This window comes from Diaporthe amygdali, assembly GCF_026229845.1.
Source record: "Diaporthe amygdali strain CAA958 chromosome Unknown NODE_19_length_847323_cov_64_739301, whole genome shotgun sequence".
NCBI classification, from domain to species: domain Eukaryota; kingdom Fungi; phylum Ascomycota; class Sordariomycetes; order Diaporthales; family Diaporthaceae; genus Diaporthe; species Diaporthe amygdali.
This window is the reverse complement of record NW_026517039.1, coordinates 431,131-444,861: the sequence shown is the minus strand read 5'-3', so window position 1 is coordinate 444,861 and position 13,731 is coordinate 431,131. Positions and strand designations below refer to the sequence as shown.

Below are 13,731 nucleotides of genomic sequence, written 5' to 3'. Positions count from 1 at the left end.
GTGCTGAGCGGGTGCATGAGATAGGTCATGGCGAAAATGGGGCACAGAGGGTAGAAACCAATAGCCGAAATGTGAGAATGCTTGAATTACACACAATATTCCCTCTTTTGGATGAGGCCTAGAATTGCCAGGACTTGCAGGACAAGCTATAATTATTTTGAACATGAGTTGAAGTGCTACAGGTCCTGAAGTGGTCATTCGTCATTTGTAGTCAAATGCAGTCAGCCAAAACAAACCAGAAACGACATTCCATACGTTCTTTCACCTTCATTTATTTGGTCTTCTGCTGTAGAAACTTCCGAAGCCGTAATTGAGCTCATAAGTCGGGGATATACAGCCACATGGCATAGAATGCGCAAGGAATCATTACTTCGTCTCCTTCTTCGCCTTCTTTGGCGCCGGCTCCTCCGTATCGTCTCCTTTCGGCCTGTCTGCCTTCTTCTTTGGGCCCCTTTCTGCGTTCTTTGCCTCCCTCAACTTCTTAAAAGGCTCCCAGACGTATTCCAACATAGCGATCCCTCCCTCCTTATATGCCTTGTACAATTTGTGCTCATCGTCAGACCAGTCGTTCGCGTTCTTCAGGTGCAGCTTCTCGGCCCTTTCGATTTCCTCTTCCCGGCGTCGTCCAATTGTTATGCAGCTTTTTCGCACTGCCTCTTTATTGGTCAGGACCAGAGAATGTCTGATGCCCCCATAGCTGGAGATTAGGTGGTGCAGGCCCTCTCCTCGCAGGTGGCAGTTTGATCCGCTCGGGAAAGCAATGCGAACTCCGAGCTCTTTGAGGACCAGGTCGCCTTCTATATTATTGGTCAGTGAATTTGCTTACTGGCGAAGAAGCGTTGGTACTTGCCAGTGAATTCGCCAAAGCACGTTAATGCCGCCATGCCCTTTTGCCAGTCCGTCGAATCGGTATGGCCTTCCGTCAGCGGATCTACGAGCTGTGCCATGTACCCGTATGGGTTGTCGCCTATCTTTATTGTTAGCCTTGTCTAGAATTGGCGCAGCCGAGAAATTCTTTGAAATACCTGTCTTCGCCAGTCTCATACGATGTGACTCAGGCAGAAGCTCTTGAGTTGCCAAATAATCTTTGTGCAACAGGGGATCCCATGCTTTCAGAGACAGGCGCGATACCTTCTCCGCCACACCATAGACGCCTCCCCTCAGTTTAGGAAACTCTTCTTTCCATGCGGAGGATTCGGTCAGGTTCCCGAACTTGACCGAGGAGAACTTCTGGAAGCTGAGGCCGTCAGGCCCATTCATGTGGCCGGCCTCCGGATGTAGCCCGTAATGCTCGACTCCGCAGACAGCGTAATGCGGTTCCTGGCATTCCTGGGAGCGTACATCCTTTTCCGGGTGCCCTTTCAGGTGTACCACCTGGCTCGTAGGATGCCGAAGGTCGTCAGGCTTCGCGTATGGGCAGCGCCAGGCAAATGCTTCCGCCGCGGTGCGCATCTTGTCCATTGTTCCAGCGGGGAGTAGATTCTGCACCGCCGCCGTGAAGACACCACAAATCAATTCGTGCTTCTCGTCCCTTAGTATGACAATGTCGAAGCCTTCGACGCGTTCGCACTCTTTGGTTGCTGCTTCATCGAGTAGGTACTGGTGGAAGTTGCTCTTTCTTTTTGGCAAATTCTTCGTAACTAATTCGACTAATTCGCCGGTCTGATTCTCCGGTATCTCCGCGTCGCCATTCAGCTCGGCCTTGAGTCTCGACTTGAACGCGTCGTCGTTGCGCTTGACGAAGAGCTCGGAATGGGCTTGGTTGAGCAGTATCTGCCATTTGTTGGTTTTAGGAAGCTCATCCTTCTTTTCTGCCATTATTCGACACGCAATGTGATGCACTTCCTCATCAGATGGCGCGGGTCCCACGCTTGCCTCGGCGGCCTTGCTGATTGTTCTGGTGATTTCTGATCCCGAATACTGGGAGTTCGGCTTGTTGCGGACATCTATGTAGTCATACGTTTTGCGGCAAACGCGCCAGTTGCCTAGAGAGCTAGGAATGGTGAACTCTTCTGTGAGGACTCCCTCAATACCGCCCTCGGGACTGAAATAGGCAATCGTCTCTGTTCCGTCGCATTTGAGAGTCTTCGAAAGGATCTTGGCTATTTCTTGTGCGAGCCCACTATCGATATCTCGATCGGAGAGGTCCTCGACCTTGACCTCGTTATCCTCTAGATGACAAACATTTGAAGCCCATTTGTACAGATATCCTTCGATTAGTTTCCCTTGGGTTCTAGTGCTACCTTGTGCGTTGGCCTCGTCTTCGTTCTGGTCTTCAATCTGGTCCTCCTCTTCTTTCTTGGAGACCTTGCGGTAGAAATTGGCTTTCCCACAGTCTATGGTGAGAGGCTCAGATTTGGCGGGCACACCGCCGACATGGATTCGTTCGGGGGTTGACATTGCGAGAGATGAAAGAGGTTTTAGGTATTTGCCACTTCAATACAGTGTGGTGTTCACAGAAGGGATTTAGTTCGTTGTTGTGTGGATTGCGGTGGTGATGTTGTGTGGATGGATCGCGTAGGTGTTTTGGTACACTGTGGATCGCGGGATGGTGATGCCACAAAAGCTTTGCGTGCCACGAAGGAGATGGGACGAAGATTCACCCATCTAGCGCCATGGCCCCCTCCCTTCTGTCTCCATAGTTATCGATAATAGATGTTGGAAAAGCGCTCAGAGCACTGGAGTGCTCGCAATCGTTCAGAAGTCAGCCAGATACATGAGAGCCCTGCCACTCTCCCGCGTTTCACAGCGCTTCAAGCTTGTATCAAGAATTGCTATATACTGATTTAAATCATGAGTGGAGTAGATGCCTGTAGAATGTCTGAGTATACGACGACGATGATAACAAATGAAATGGGAGGTATTTTCCAGCTCCTCAGTTATTTTAACATTTGTGCAATTCTCCGAGATATAAGGAAAACAGCAGGACATCGGTCTACCTTAAAATAGCAGAATCATCAATATAATATCCTATTATGGTGATATATGTTTCTATTTCTACCCAGGTCTTCTAAACAGCCAGGAGTTTATGGGACATGGTTGGTTGTCATTGCATAACGATGTCTTGGAAAATCCAGCCATTGGGTTTCTTTTTATCGAAGAATCTTCTGCTGATCATATGAGGTAGCAGGACGGCTGAGGTGGATACCCGGTTTTGAGTTCTTTGACATCTTGCAGTACTAGAACCAGGGCGGATGTGCGTCGCTGATTTTGTTTGGAACCCTTGCTGATATGTGCAAGATCTTCAACAATAAGAAATGCCAATGGCATGAAGGTGCACAAAATTGTACACTTCAGACCAGCCACAGCCGGCCATCACACCCAGTGAATGTGGCTATGTCTTCACCATGATGAGCTGTCTGGTTTGGCCTGTTGTTGAATCCGCAATGCAGTAGAAGGTTTGACTAGCGACAGGTCTCAAAATTGCTCCAGCTGTAGTAGGAGAATGGAGCCACGACAGGGGCTTGCAGGTGCATGGCTAAGCCTAGCTGAGCTTTGCATTGAGGCGGACAAACACAACCACACCCTGTTAGCTTGGAATACAATGAACCTGTGATCTATTCACTCTATCGGCCCGGCACACCGATAAGGGTTTAGCACCAAGTTCATGTCAACAAGATAGATGACCCAAGCCGTTGTTAGTAGACCGGTGAAATTACATGTGGTGTTGGAAAGACTTGCTTTGTAGAGAGAGATGCCCAGAACCGCAGCTAACATGAAGGCCCTTTTTATAATATCCCGACTCACATATTGTTGCATAGTGAGATGTGCTCTATATGTGTGCAATTGATTATTACTCAAATATGAGTGAGCAAATTACCCACTCAGTCTGAAAGATCAACAACCACGTTCGTATACAACCCCGAACAAATTGGCTCTGGCGAGCTATGAAGAGTCATGCTCACCACGGGCCGACAAACAAATCTCCTGTTGGCTCTATGGCTCTTGGGTTTCTCACCCAATTTGTGTGACCCCACGTAGATAGTTCACACCTTGGGGGCGCTGTTGTCCAAACACCATTGTCAACGATAATGTATGGCGGAGTTCAGAATTAATTGTGCCATTGATAGTCTTGGGGGCCTCCCCACCTGCCAAGGGGCTGAGCATGACGAATATGGCCGTGAAGGTTCCGGGAATGCTCGCGCTATCAGTTGTCGGGTAGTATATTCTTCACAGGCCAGATGTGACGGCTTGCAAACGGGTCCGAAACCGAGGGCACAAAGACAAGAAGGCGGCGTTACGAATGCGCGCGTCTGCACAGCCCAGATGAGTCGAAGATCTCTTGGCCACCCTAGCAAGCTTAACACGCGGCCTAGCGGCTGGCGTGGGAGCTTGATAGGTGACTAGGTAGCAATCTTGAATTAGGATTTCAGCCAAGCCGGTTTGCTTAGTGCGTCATGCCTCCGTGGCGGGCCTCACGACTGGCTGGACTGGCTGATCTGGCTGAGTCCAGGAGTCAGGGCCAAGCAGCCAAGAGACACACAACACCCCTTCACAGCCGGCTTGCGCCTCTGCGCCCGCAACTCATCAAACTATCTGCCGCCCGCTTCATTTTCCCGAACCCCGTCCTTTCCTTGACAATTACGATCATGACGTCTATTTGTTGCTTTTGCGCCATTTCCACAACATTCGTTCCAGATTGATGCCTCGCGTCAGCCGTTGTTTTCTTTCTGGGGCTTGACCCTTCGCCCGGTGTCAAAAGACGTGTGACCGTGTGTTCCCAATTTGGGTAGGAGGGCGAGAAGCCAACAACGGGGGCTTCCTCAGCATGACCGATCAAAGAAAAGAAGGTCGCGATGGCTCAAGCGAGTGGCTCGAATTGTCCGCCCTCGAGGGCTCGGTCACTCGCCCCAGCGCGCGACAGACACTCCTTGACGAAGGTGTCAGCCAGACGCGCAGCGCCGGAAAGGCATCATCTGTGGGTGGAAAAATACTCGAACTACTTCGATTGAGACGAACATCACGAGCTGCCCCAGATGGCCGCAGAATACCCTTGCGTGTTGGGGAGGAACCGCTCATCGATGAGCGAACAGGGCGCCCATATATTTCTAATCGAATCAGAACCTCTCGCTATACAATTTGGAACTTTGTCCCAAGGCAATTAGTCTACCAGTTCTCGAGGCTGGCCAATATGTATTTCCTAATCATCGCAATTCTGCAGATGATTCCAGGATTCAGTACGACCGGTCGATTCACAACTCTGATCCCGCTGTTGATCTTCGTGGCCCTCACCATCGCAAAAGAAGGATATGATGACTGGAAGAGATATACACTCGACAAAGCAGAGAACGCTAGCGAGGTGACTATTCTACGAACTGAACACGACGCTACAACAAGCAGACAGCATGGAAAACGACCATCGGCGGCAGACTCGGAACTGGCTTTGAGCCCATCATCGGATCAAAGGGGCTTTATTGCGCCATGGAATACAACACGATGGGGCGACCTGAAAGTTGGGGATATTGTACGACTATTGGGAGATGAACAAGTGCCAGCAGACATTGTTCTTCTCCATGCCGACGAGAGTGTCGCATATGTGGATACTAGGGCCCTGGACGGGGAGACTAATCTGAAGAGCAAAGTAGTGCCAGCGGGTTTGAAGAAGTTGGATTTGGTTTCCGTGCAGAACATCTCGGATTCCGATGTATACTTTACCATCGAGCACCCCAACCAGGACTTGTATAATTTTGACGGGACAGCTATTGTTGATGACAGCCAACAACTCCCGTTGAATGTGGACAACATTATTTACCGTGGCTGTGAGGTCAAAAACACACGATTCATCATTGGCATGGTGATAAACACTGGCGAGGACACCAAGATTCGTATGAATGCGAATCAAAACCCGGAAGCGAAGAGGCCGTTAGTATAACCCTTCTCCCGCTACGAGTGTCTATCCGTCTTTTACCAGACCTTTCCAGAATCTATCGCTGCTCCATAGTAGGTGACTAACTTATATCAGGGCGCTCGAGAAATTCGTCAACTTAATCGTTATCTTTCTTGCGCTGTACATGCTTATCACCTCGGTCTTGCTGTACATGGGCTTCAAGCTCTACTGGCAAGGCACAGATGTGCCGTGGTATCTCATGCTGTCAGTTGTGTCTGATCAAGAGGTCATCATCGGCTTTATCATCCAGTTCTCAAATGTCGTTCCAATGTCGCTCATCATGGCGATAGAGGCGGTCAAACTCAACCTGGCGGTATTGGTTGCTTCGGATGTCGAGATGCACCACGAGGAAACAGATACGCCAGCAGGCTGCAACACGAATATCATTTTGGATGATCTTGGACAGATTGGGTACATCTTTTCTGACAAAACTGGAACGCTTACCGACAACATTATGAAGTTCCGCAGGATCAGCGTGGCGGGAACCAGTTGGTGGCATGAAGATAGAGGACTCACAGCGGGCGAAGCTCCTGCATCACTAGAAGCACATGGAAGGACAACCGACGATCTCGTCGCTCAAATTCGCCACGACCCGAAGTCTGCCCTCTCTCAAGCAGCTTATGAATACATACTAGCACTGGCAGTTTGTCATACCTGCCTCCCTGAAATGGACCGTCAGACCGGCGAGATTACAGATTTCCAGGCATCTTCCCCGGATGAGCTGGCTCTGGTAAGAGCAGCACAGGAGCTCGGGATCCTAGTCGTCGAGCGCACAACGCAGTCTCTCACACTCGAGATCTCCAGCGGCTTGGGTCAAGGAGGCAGGCGTGAGACTTACGAGGTACTGGATGTCATCGAATTCAGCAGCAAGAGAAAGAGGATGTCCATTGTAGTCCGCCGCCCGGATGGGAGTCTCTGGGTCATCTGCAAAGGAGCCGACACGATTGTGTTGCCGCGCCTAAGAAAGGCACAAATGGACGCAAGGAGGCAATCGCTCAGACAACATAAGAGGGGGTCGACGAATTTGTCTTTCCCCAGGCGCTCGCTGGAGTCCCCGACGAGTCCAGTTTCTGTACACTCGTGGATTCCTGGAAGCCAAGGATTCTTTAATACGAATCCCTATGCCGGACGCTCGAGTCCATACCCAGAATTACGCATGAGTGATGATGACACATTGAGCAGATGCTTGGACCACATAGACGAGTATGCGAGAGAAGGTCTTCGTACGCTCGTCTATGCACATCGGCATCTCTCTGAACAAGAGTATAGATCATGGAAGAGAGAGTATCACGACGCTCAGATCAGCCTGACAGACCGTCAGAGGAAATTGGAGGAAGTGGGAGAGAAAATCGAGCATTCCTTTGACCTGATCGGTGCATCGGGCGTCGAGGATAAATTGCAGAAAGGCGTGCCTGAGACGATTGATCGGCTGCGCAGAGCACGCATTAAGATCTGGATGCTGACCGGAGACAAACGGGAGACAGCGATCAACATTGTGAGTACTGGCATCTCCATTCATTTTGAAACACTCAACAAGGCGAAGATTATGGTTCCGAGAAGCACTGGAAATTAACATCGGAATCCCCCAGGCACACTCGTCTCACATCTGCACACCGCAAACAGCACTCTTCCAGCTGGACGTCGAAGATGGCGACTTGGAGTGGCAGATCTCAGACATCCTCAATTCACCCGACCGCCAAGAGGCACCCCACAGCGCCATCGTGATCGACGGCCAGACGCTCACCGCCCTAGAGCAGCCGAACGCAGCACACCTGCGCAAGATCTTCTTCACTCAGCTAATCCCCACCGTGGACTCGGTGATCTGCTGCCGAGCCTCCCCCTCGCAAAAGGCCCTGCTGGTGCAGGCAGTGCGCGACGAGCCCGCGCCACCGCCAGGCACAAGCATCGCGGGCAAGGCGTGGTGGTGGGTGCGCAGCAGCTTCACGAGCCACCGGCGGCCGCTGACGCTGGCGGTGGGCGACGGGGCCAACGACCTGGCGATGATCACGGCGGCGAGCGTGGGCGTGGGCATCTCGGGGCGCGAGGGCCAGCAGGCGGCGCGCGTCGCTGATATCAGCATTGCCCAGTTCCGCTTCCTGTCGCGCCTGCTGCTCGTCCACGGCCGCTGGAACTACCACCGTATCACGCGCTTCGTGCTCGGCAGCTTCTGGAAGGAGACGTTGTTCTGGTTCCCTGCTGCTCTGTACCAGATCGCCGCTGGCTTCACGGGCACTAGCTTGTACGAGTCTACCGCCCTGACGGTTTATGGGTTTGCATTTACGACCGCGTGCACCATGACCATCGGCGCGTGGGAGAAGGACCTCAAAGCCCGCACGCTCATGGCTGTGCCCGAGCTGTACGCGTATGGCCAGCGCGCACAGGGCCTCAATTGGGGCGTGTTCCTCTCCTGGATCGCGAATGCGGTCCTGGCTGGCACGGCCATCTCGTTTCTTACGTGGCTGGGTTACGGTGGCGCGTACACGACTACGCCTGATGACAATGGATTATATGCCATTGGCTCACTGGTGTTCATAGCGTGCATGATTTGGACGAATGTGAAGATCTTGTAAGTGAAATAACATGAATTGTGCAGTCGAGCACAAGGGATGCTGAACAAGACATACTGATGCATTATGAGCAGGATCCTGGAGATGCAGTACAAGACGATCCTCGTCCTCCTCATCTTCTGCGCCGAGATCGTCCTGATATGGCTCTTCCACATCGTGGTGGGCTACGTCTTTACCTCGCTCGTGATCAGCCCCTATTCCGTGGTCGACGGGTTCGTCCGCAACTTTGGCGGGGACGCCGCCTGGTGGGCCACGCTGGCCCTCGTATTGGGCGGGCTCTTTACTGTGGAACTGTCGGTCGCTGCGCTGAGGCAGCGGCTCGCAGGCACCCTCAGCCAGGCGTGGAGGACCGACAGGGGGAGGAAGGACGCCAGCTCGTGGGACACAAGGCTCTGGAAGGAGATTGAGCGTGATCGCGGGTGCAAGGCTCGGCTTGAGGAAATGGCTCGAGAGTGAGTAGTTTCGAATGGGGCAGTATGCATCGTTCTGCGAGGTATCTAACTAAATACAAACATGCTCATAATATATACATGAAAAGAGTACGCTTCGTGAAGGCCCCAAGTTCTTTCCTATGTGTTTGTGGATTTTGTTTTATTTTTATGATTTTTTTGGGCTTATTTTGCCTTGCTTTTCAGCACCATGATAAACCATCATTATTATCACTTGACGTCAAAACGGTCCGCATCCATGACCTTGTTCCAGGCAGCAACAAAGTCAGTGACGAACTTCTCGCCCGCGTCGGCCATAGCGTACACCTCAGCAATGGCGCGCAGCTCAGACTGCGAGCCAAAGACGAGGTCGGCGCGAGTGGCGGTCCACCTGTCAGCGCCCGTCGTCCGGTCGGTGCCCTGCCAGATCTCGCCCGAGTCGGCGTCGGCCCACTTGGTCTGGATGTCGAGCAGGTTGACGAAGTAGTCGTTGGTGAGCTTGCCGGGTGTCGCGGTCAGCACACCGTGCGACGAGCCGTCCGCGTTGGTGTTGAGCACGCGCAGCCCGCCGACGAGCACTGTCAGCTCGGGCGCGGTCAGACCCAGCAGGTTCGCGCGGTCGACCAGGATCTCCTCGGTTCGCGCACGCGCGTTGCCCCGTCCGAAGTTGCGGAATCCGTCGGCCTTGGGCTCCAGGTAGCCGAAGTTGGCGACATCGGTCTGGTCCTGCGTCGCGTCGACACGGCCGGGAGTGAAGGGCACCGAGGCGTTGGCAAAGCCGGCGTCCTGAGCTGCCTTCTCGACGGCGGCGGAACCGCCCAGCACGATCAGGTCAGCCAGGGAGACGGGCTTGGAGTATGCGGACTGGATGCCCTCGAGGGCGCTGAGGACGTCGGAAAGGTTCGTGCCTGCGCCGGTGTTGACGGCCCAGCTGATCTGGGGCTCGAGCCGGATGCGGGCTCCGTTGGCGCCGCCTCGCTTGTCGGTGTGGCGGAAGGTGCTGGCTGCGGCCCAAGCCGTGGAGATGAGAGCTGAGGCGCTGACGCCCGAGTCAAGGATCTGCTGCTTCAGGGTCGTGACATCGGAGTCGGCGATGGTGGTTCCGTTCGAGTCGGGGAGAGGATCTTGCCAGATGAGCTTCTCAGCGGGGACCTCAGGGCCGAGGTAGCGAGCGAGGGGGCCCATATCACGGTGGGTGAGTTTGTACCCTGGACATACATCGTCAGCTATGGCTTCATCAGGTGTGTATGGTGGTTAGCTTACAAGCACGGGAGAAGTCATCAGTCAGCTTGGTGAAGTTGGCGAGGTAGCCCTGGGAGATGTTGGCGTAGATGGGGTCATGACGGAGAGCCAGATCGCTGGTCAGCATCCTTGGCCTCTGGAAGCTGCTGTTGGAGAAGGGTAGCGGGTAGTTGGCGGTGGCGTTGAGGGCCTCCCACTGGTGGGCGCCGCCGGGGCTCTCGACGAGCGACCACTCATTGTGGAAGAGAGACTCGAGGAAGTTGTTAGTCCACTTGGTGGGCGTCTTGCTCCAGGTGACCTCGAGGCCCGAGGTGAAGGAGCCAGTGCCCTCCTTGAAGCTGCCAGCCCAACCCAGCTGTTGCTCGCCAAGGTCAGCAACCTCGGGTGCACCTCCTATTTCACTGCCGTCGAAGGCACCGTGTGTCTTGCCTGCAAACGAGAGTCAGTGGTTTGTTCAGAGTCAAGTCACTAGTCGGAGGTGAAGCGGAGAGACGTACCGAAAGCGTGACCACCGGCGATCAGAGCAACAGTCTCCTCATCGTTCATGCCCATTCTTCCAAATGCTGTTCGGATATCAAGAGCCGACGCAACAGGGTCAGAGCTGGCGTCTGGGCCCTCGGGGTTCACGTAGATGAGGCCCATGTGCGTGGCCGCGAGGGGGATTTCGAGGTTCTCCGCGCGGGCGGAGAAGTCGGTGCTACCGTTATAGCGGTCCTCGTTGCCCTTAGGGAACCAGGTCTCCTCAGAGCCCCAGTAGATGGCCTCGTCGGCTTGCCACGTGTCGACGCGGCCAGCGCCATAGCCAAAGGTTGGAAAGCCCATATCCTCCAGCGCCACATTGCCGGCCAGGATGATCAGATCGGCCCACGAGATGTTGCGGCCATACTTCTGCTTGATAGGCCACACCAACCGCCGCGCCTTGTCCAGGCTGGCGTTGTCTGGCCAGCTGTTGAGCGGCGAGAACCGCTGCTGGCCCATGCCGGAACCACCACGGCCGTCAAAGGCCCGGTATGTGCCTGCACTGTGCCATGCCATGCGGATGAACAGACCGCCGTAGTGGCCAAAGTCTGCCGGCCAGAACTCCTGAGAATCCCTCAGCAGAGTCTTTAAATCGGCCTTGACAGCATCGACTGGGGCAGGGTCAGTGACAGGTCTACAATAGTTTGGTTGAGGTATGGGTGACTCACAGTCCAGGGAGTTGAAAGCCTCAGCATAGTCGAAGTCAGCGCCGTATGGGTTGGACTCGGCAGCGTTCTGGCGGAGCACATCGAGTCGTAGTTGACAGGGGAACCAGTCTCTGCTACGGGTACCACCGCCGGCGACGTTAGCCTTCTCGGCACACGTGCCGAAGGGGACGGCGGCCGAGTCCTGGCGGCGGTTGAGGAATTCAGACGAGGAGTCCCGCTTTTGTTGTTGTTGTGCAAAGGGGCAGGAAGCCGCCGAGACCAGGGGCGAGGCCAGGAGGAGAGCCCGGAGGATATCCGGTACAGATGGTGAACCAGACATGTTGGCAGGTAGAAACGATTGTAACACAACTCGAGAGGTTGATGCCGGAAGAAAGATTTAGGACGAACGGACGCTGGACCCGGCTCCAGGTATATATATACTAGTGGATCATCCAGGCCGACAACGATGTGTATTACTCAAGCTAGTGGAACACAGGGTACAAGCTGGTGGCACGTAATACAACGTGAACTTTAAGGTTGGCTTGACACATTTGGAATTCGCACGAAATAGGCGAGCGTGTGCTCCATCGCGAAGAGAGTGGTAGTCTAGTAGCATTGGGAGGCACTGTACCTTTGTCATGTTGCCCTTCCTTACAAATTGACCCTCAATCTCCGACGCTAGAATCCTATTCCTTGACTTGTTCTGGATTTCCCCTGGGACAAGTGACCAGGGAGTCACTGTCGATGACGATCATAACCCGGACCATAATGTGGTGGATACCGTCGATAGAAACCACCTGATAATGAAGCTCGCCATGCTGGCTTTCGAGGTCTATTGCCTTGGCACGGTCCAGGTGGACGAACTCAAACGAGTCAAAGACGCAATAAGCGGAAGCTGATTCGTTCCAAGCAGGGGCGTGGTCAGGATCTCCAGTGGCACGGGGAATAAGGAGGGGGGACGTTGTACAGTATGCACAAAAGCGCCGGTCGACCATCAATGGCAGGATGATCAGAAACTTCTGGACGCTTACAATCGTGACGTCCCCAACAGGCAGGCTCAAGGGCCGGCAAACAGCGTGGACCGGGGATGACTGCACGTTGTCCGGCTCGCAGGGAGCCGACACCACGCTGCATGCATGTCCAAGACCTAACCTCAAATTAGGCCAATCAGGGGTAACACTTTCCATGTGACAAGGAGACGCTGGGGTCCCCGGTGGCGCCCGCGGTTACAATCCGGCTGGGTGTTGATCCCCCTCAAGTGCCGAGGTGTGTTTCTCTTTTTCTCTAAGTGCTCTCTACCCTGTTGGGTTTTCTGATCTAGCCGTGCCGCTAAAGATATTCCGACAAAAATGCTATCTGGACGTTGGTGGTCGCATTATTTTGGACAACATATGATCTCCCTTCATATATGTGTCTGAATTATGCTCGAGCTGTCGATGTCTGTCTCAAAGCGCACAGCATGTCTCTTGCTCCGGGGTCGGTTCTCGGGATCCGTGGCGAGACCTTGGCATTTCTATATTGGATTTCGTGCAGGATTCTCCACAGGTGTGACATGACTGCTGAGTATTTCCGGTGGTGCGGTAACGAGGCTCACCAATCACACATCGGATTATTTCGCTGGTCTTTGTGTCGCTCACCGTCTACCGATTGCTGCCCGCCTAAGCTTGCCATAAACAAACCTCCGATTTTTCTTATTCTTTTTTTTCCAATGGCCAACTCTACAGCATGAGGCAGAACATGAATGCCCAATAGCCTGACCATGCAATTTTGATGACCTAGAAATTTTTGGTGGACTTCGACCTCTCGCCCAGACGGACGTCCTGACTCACATTTGTTTCCTTACGTCACGGTATCTCCGGCCGGGAGAATCTGATAACTCGCTGGACGGGAAACATCTGAACCCACCCGGTGGATCTGGAGGAAAGGACTAGGAGGGCGGGCGACGTCACTTGGCTCCCTAAAAGTGCACTAGGAAGATAACTTCTGGATCGGTTGGGGGCAGCAGGACCACGATCGGCGAACTCTCCGACAGCGCCTCCCGGTGATTGTTTCCGTGAGGAACGGTGAGTAAACACGACGCTGACGACGTCGGCCGGCCCCTTTCCGCTTTTCAGAAGGATGCCGTTGGAGTATTAGAAATCCCATGCATGCTATTAAGCAGGACATTTTCCTTTTTCTCGCTCGCAATGCCAAATCCGTACCGACGGGATATTACACTGTGAGCCTGCATGCGTGTATGAGTATAGACGGCCCTTCCGCACGCCACGAATCACGAAGCTCCATCCTCGGCCACCGAGAGGAGGCGGTGCGTTCAGCGTGATCGGTCGCTCACCTTCCCATTGCCTGCCTGACTACCCACCAGCCCACCTGCCCTGGGCTGGGCTGGCCTGCTCGTTGGCCCGAGACTTGGCGCATGGTGCTTGCATGGTGGTAGAGGTGGC

At 53.8% G+C, this 13,731-nt stretch overlaps 3 protein-coding genes across 3 annotated transcripts; 1 reads left to right on the top strand and 2 right to left on the bottom strand.

The window, feature by feature from the left end:
• Positions 1–366: 366 nt before the first annotated feature.
• On the bottom strand, positions 367–2,400 carry J7T55_010490 (uncharacterized protein; the record flags this gene model as incomplete). Its single annotated transcript, XM_053145039.1, has 3 exons — positions 367–611; positions 827–967; positions 1,026–2,400. The coding sequence occupies 3 exons, from the start codon at positions 2,398–2,400 to the stop codon at positions 367–369; spliced, it is 1,761 nt and encodes a 586-aa protein (XP_052992337.1).
• A 2,368-nt stretch (positions 2,401–4,768) lies between these two features.
• J7T55_010489 (uncharacterized protein) lies at positions 4,769–8,910 on the top strand (the record flags this gene model as incomplete). Its single annotated transcript, XM_053145038.1, has 4 exons — positions 4,769–5,862; positions 5,963–7,382; positions 7,477–8,453; positions 8,529–8,910. The coding sequence occupies 4 exons, from the start codon at positions 4,769–4,771 to the stop codon at positions 8,908–8,910; spliced, it is 3,873 nt and encodes a 1,290-aa protein (XP_052992336.1).
• A 203-nt stretch (positions 8,911–9,113) lies between these two features.
• J7T55_010488 (uncharacterized protein) lies at positions 9,114–11,630 on the bottom strand (the record flags this gene model as incomplete). The annotated part of the gene is made up of 4 exons (XM_053145037.1): positions 9,114–10,090; positions 10,146–10,553; positions 10,622–11,254; positions 11,312–11,630. The coding sequence occupies 4 exons, from the start codon at positions 11,628–11,630 to the stop codon at positions 9,114–9,116; spliced, it is 2,337 nt and encodes a 778-aa protein (XP_052992335.1).
• Positions 11,631–13,731: the final 2,101 nt, after the last annotated feature.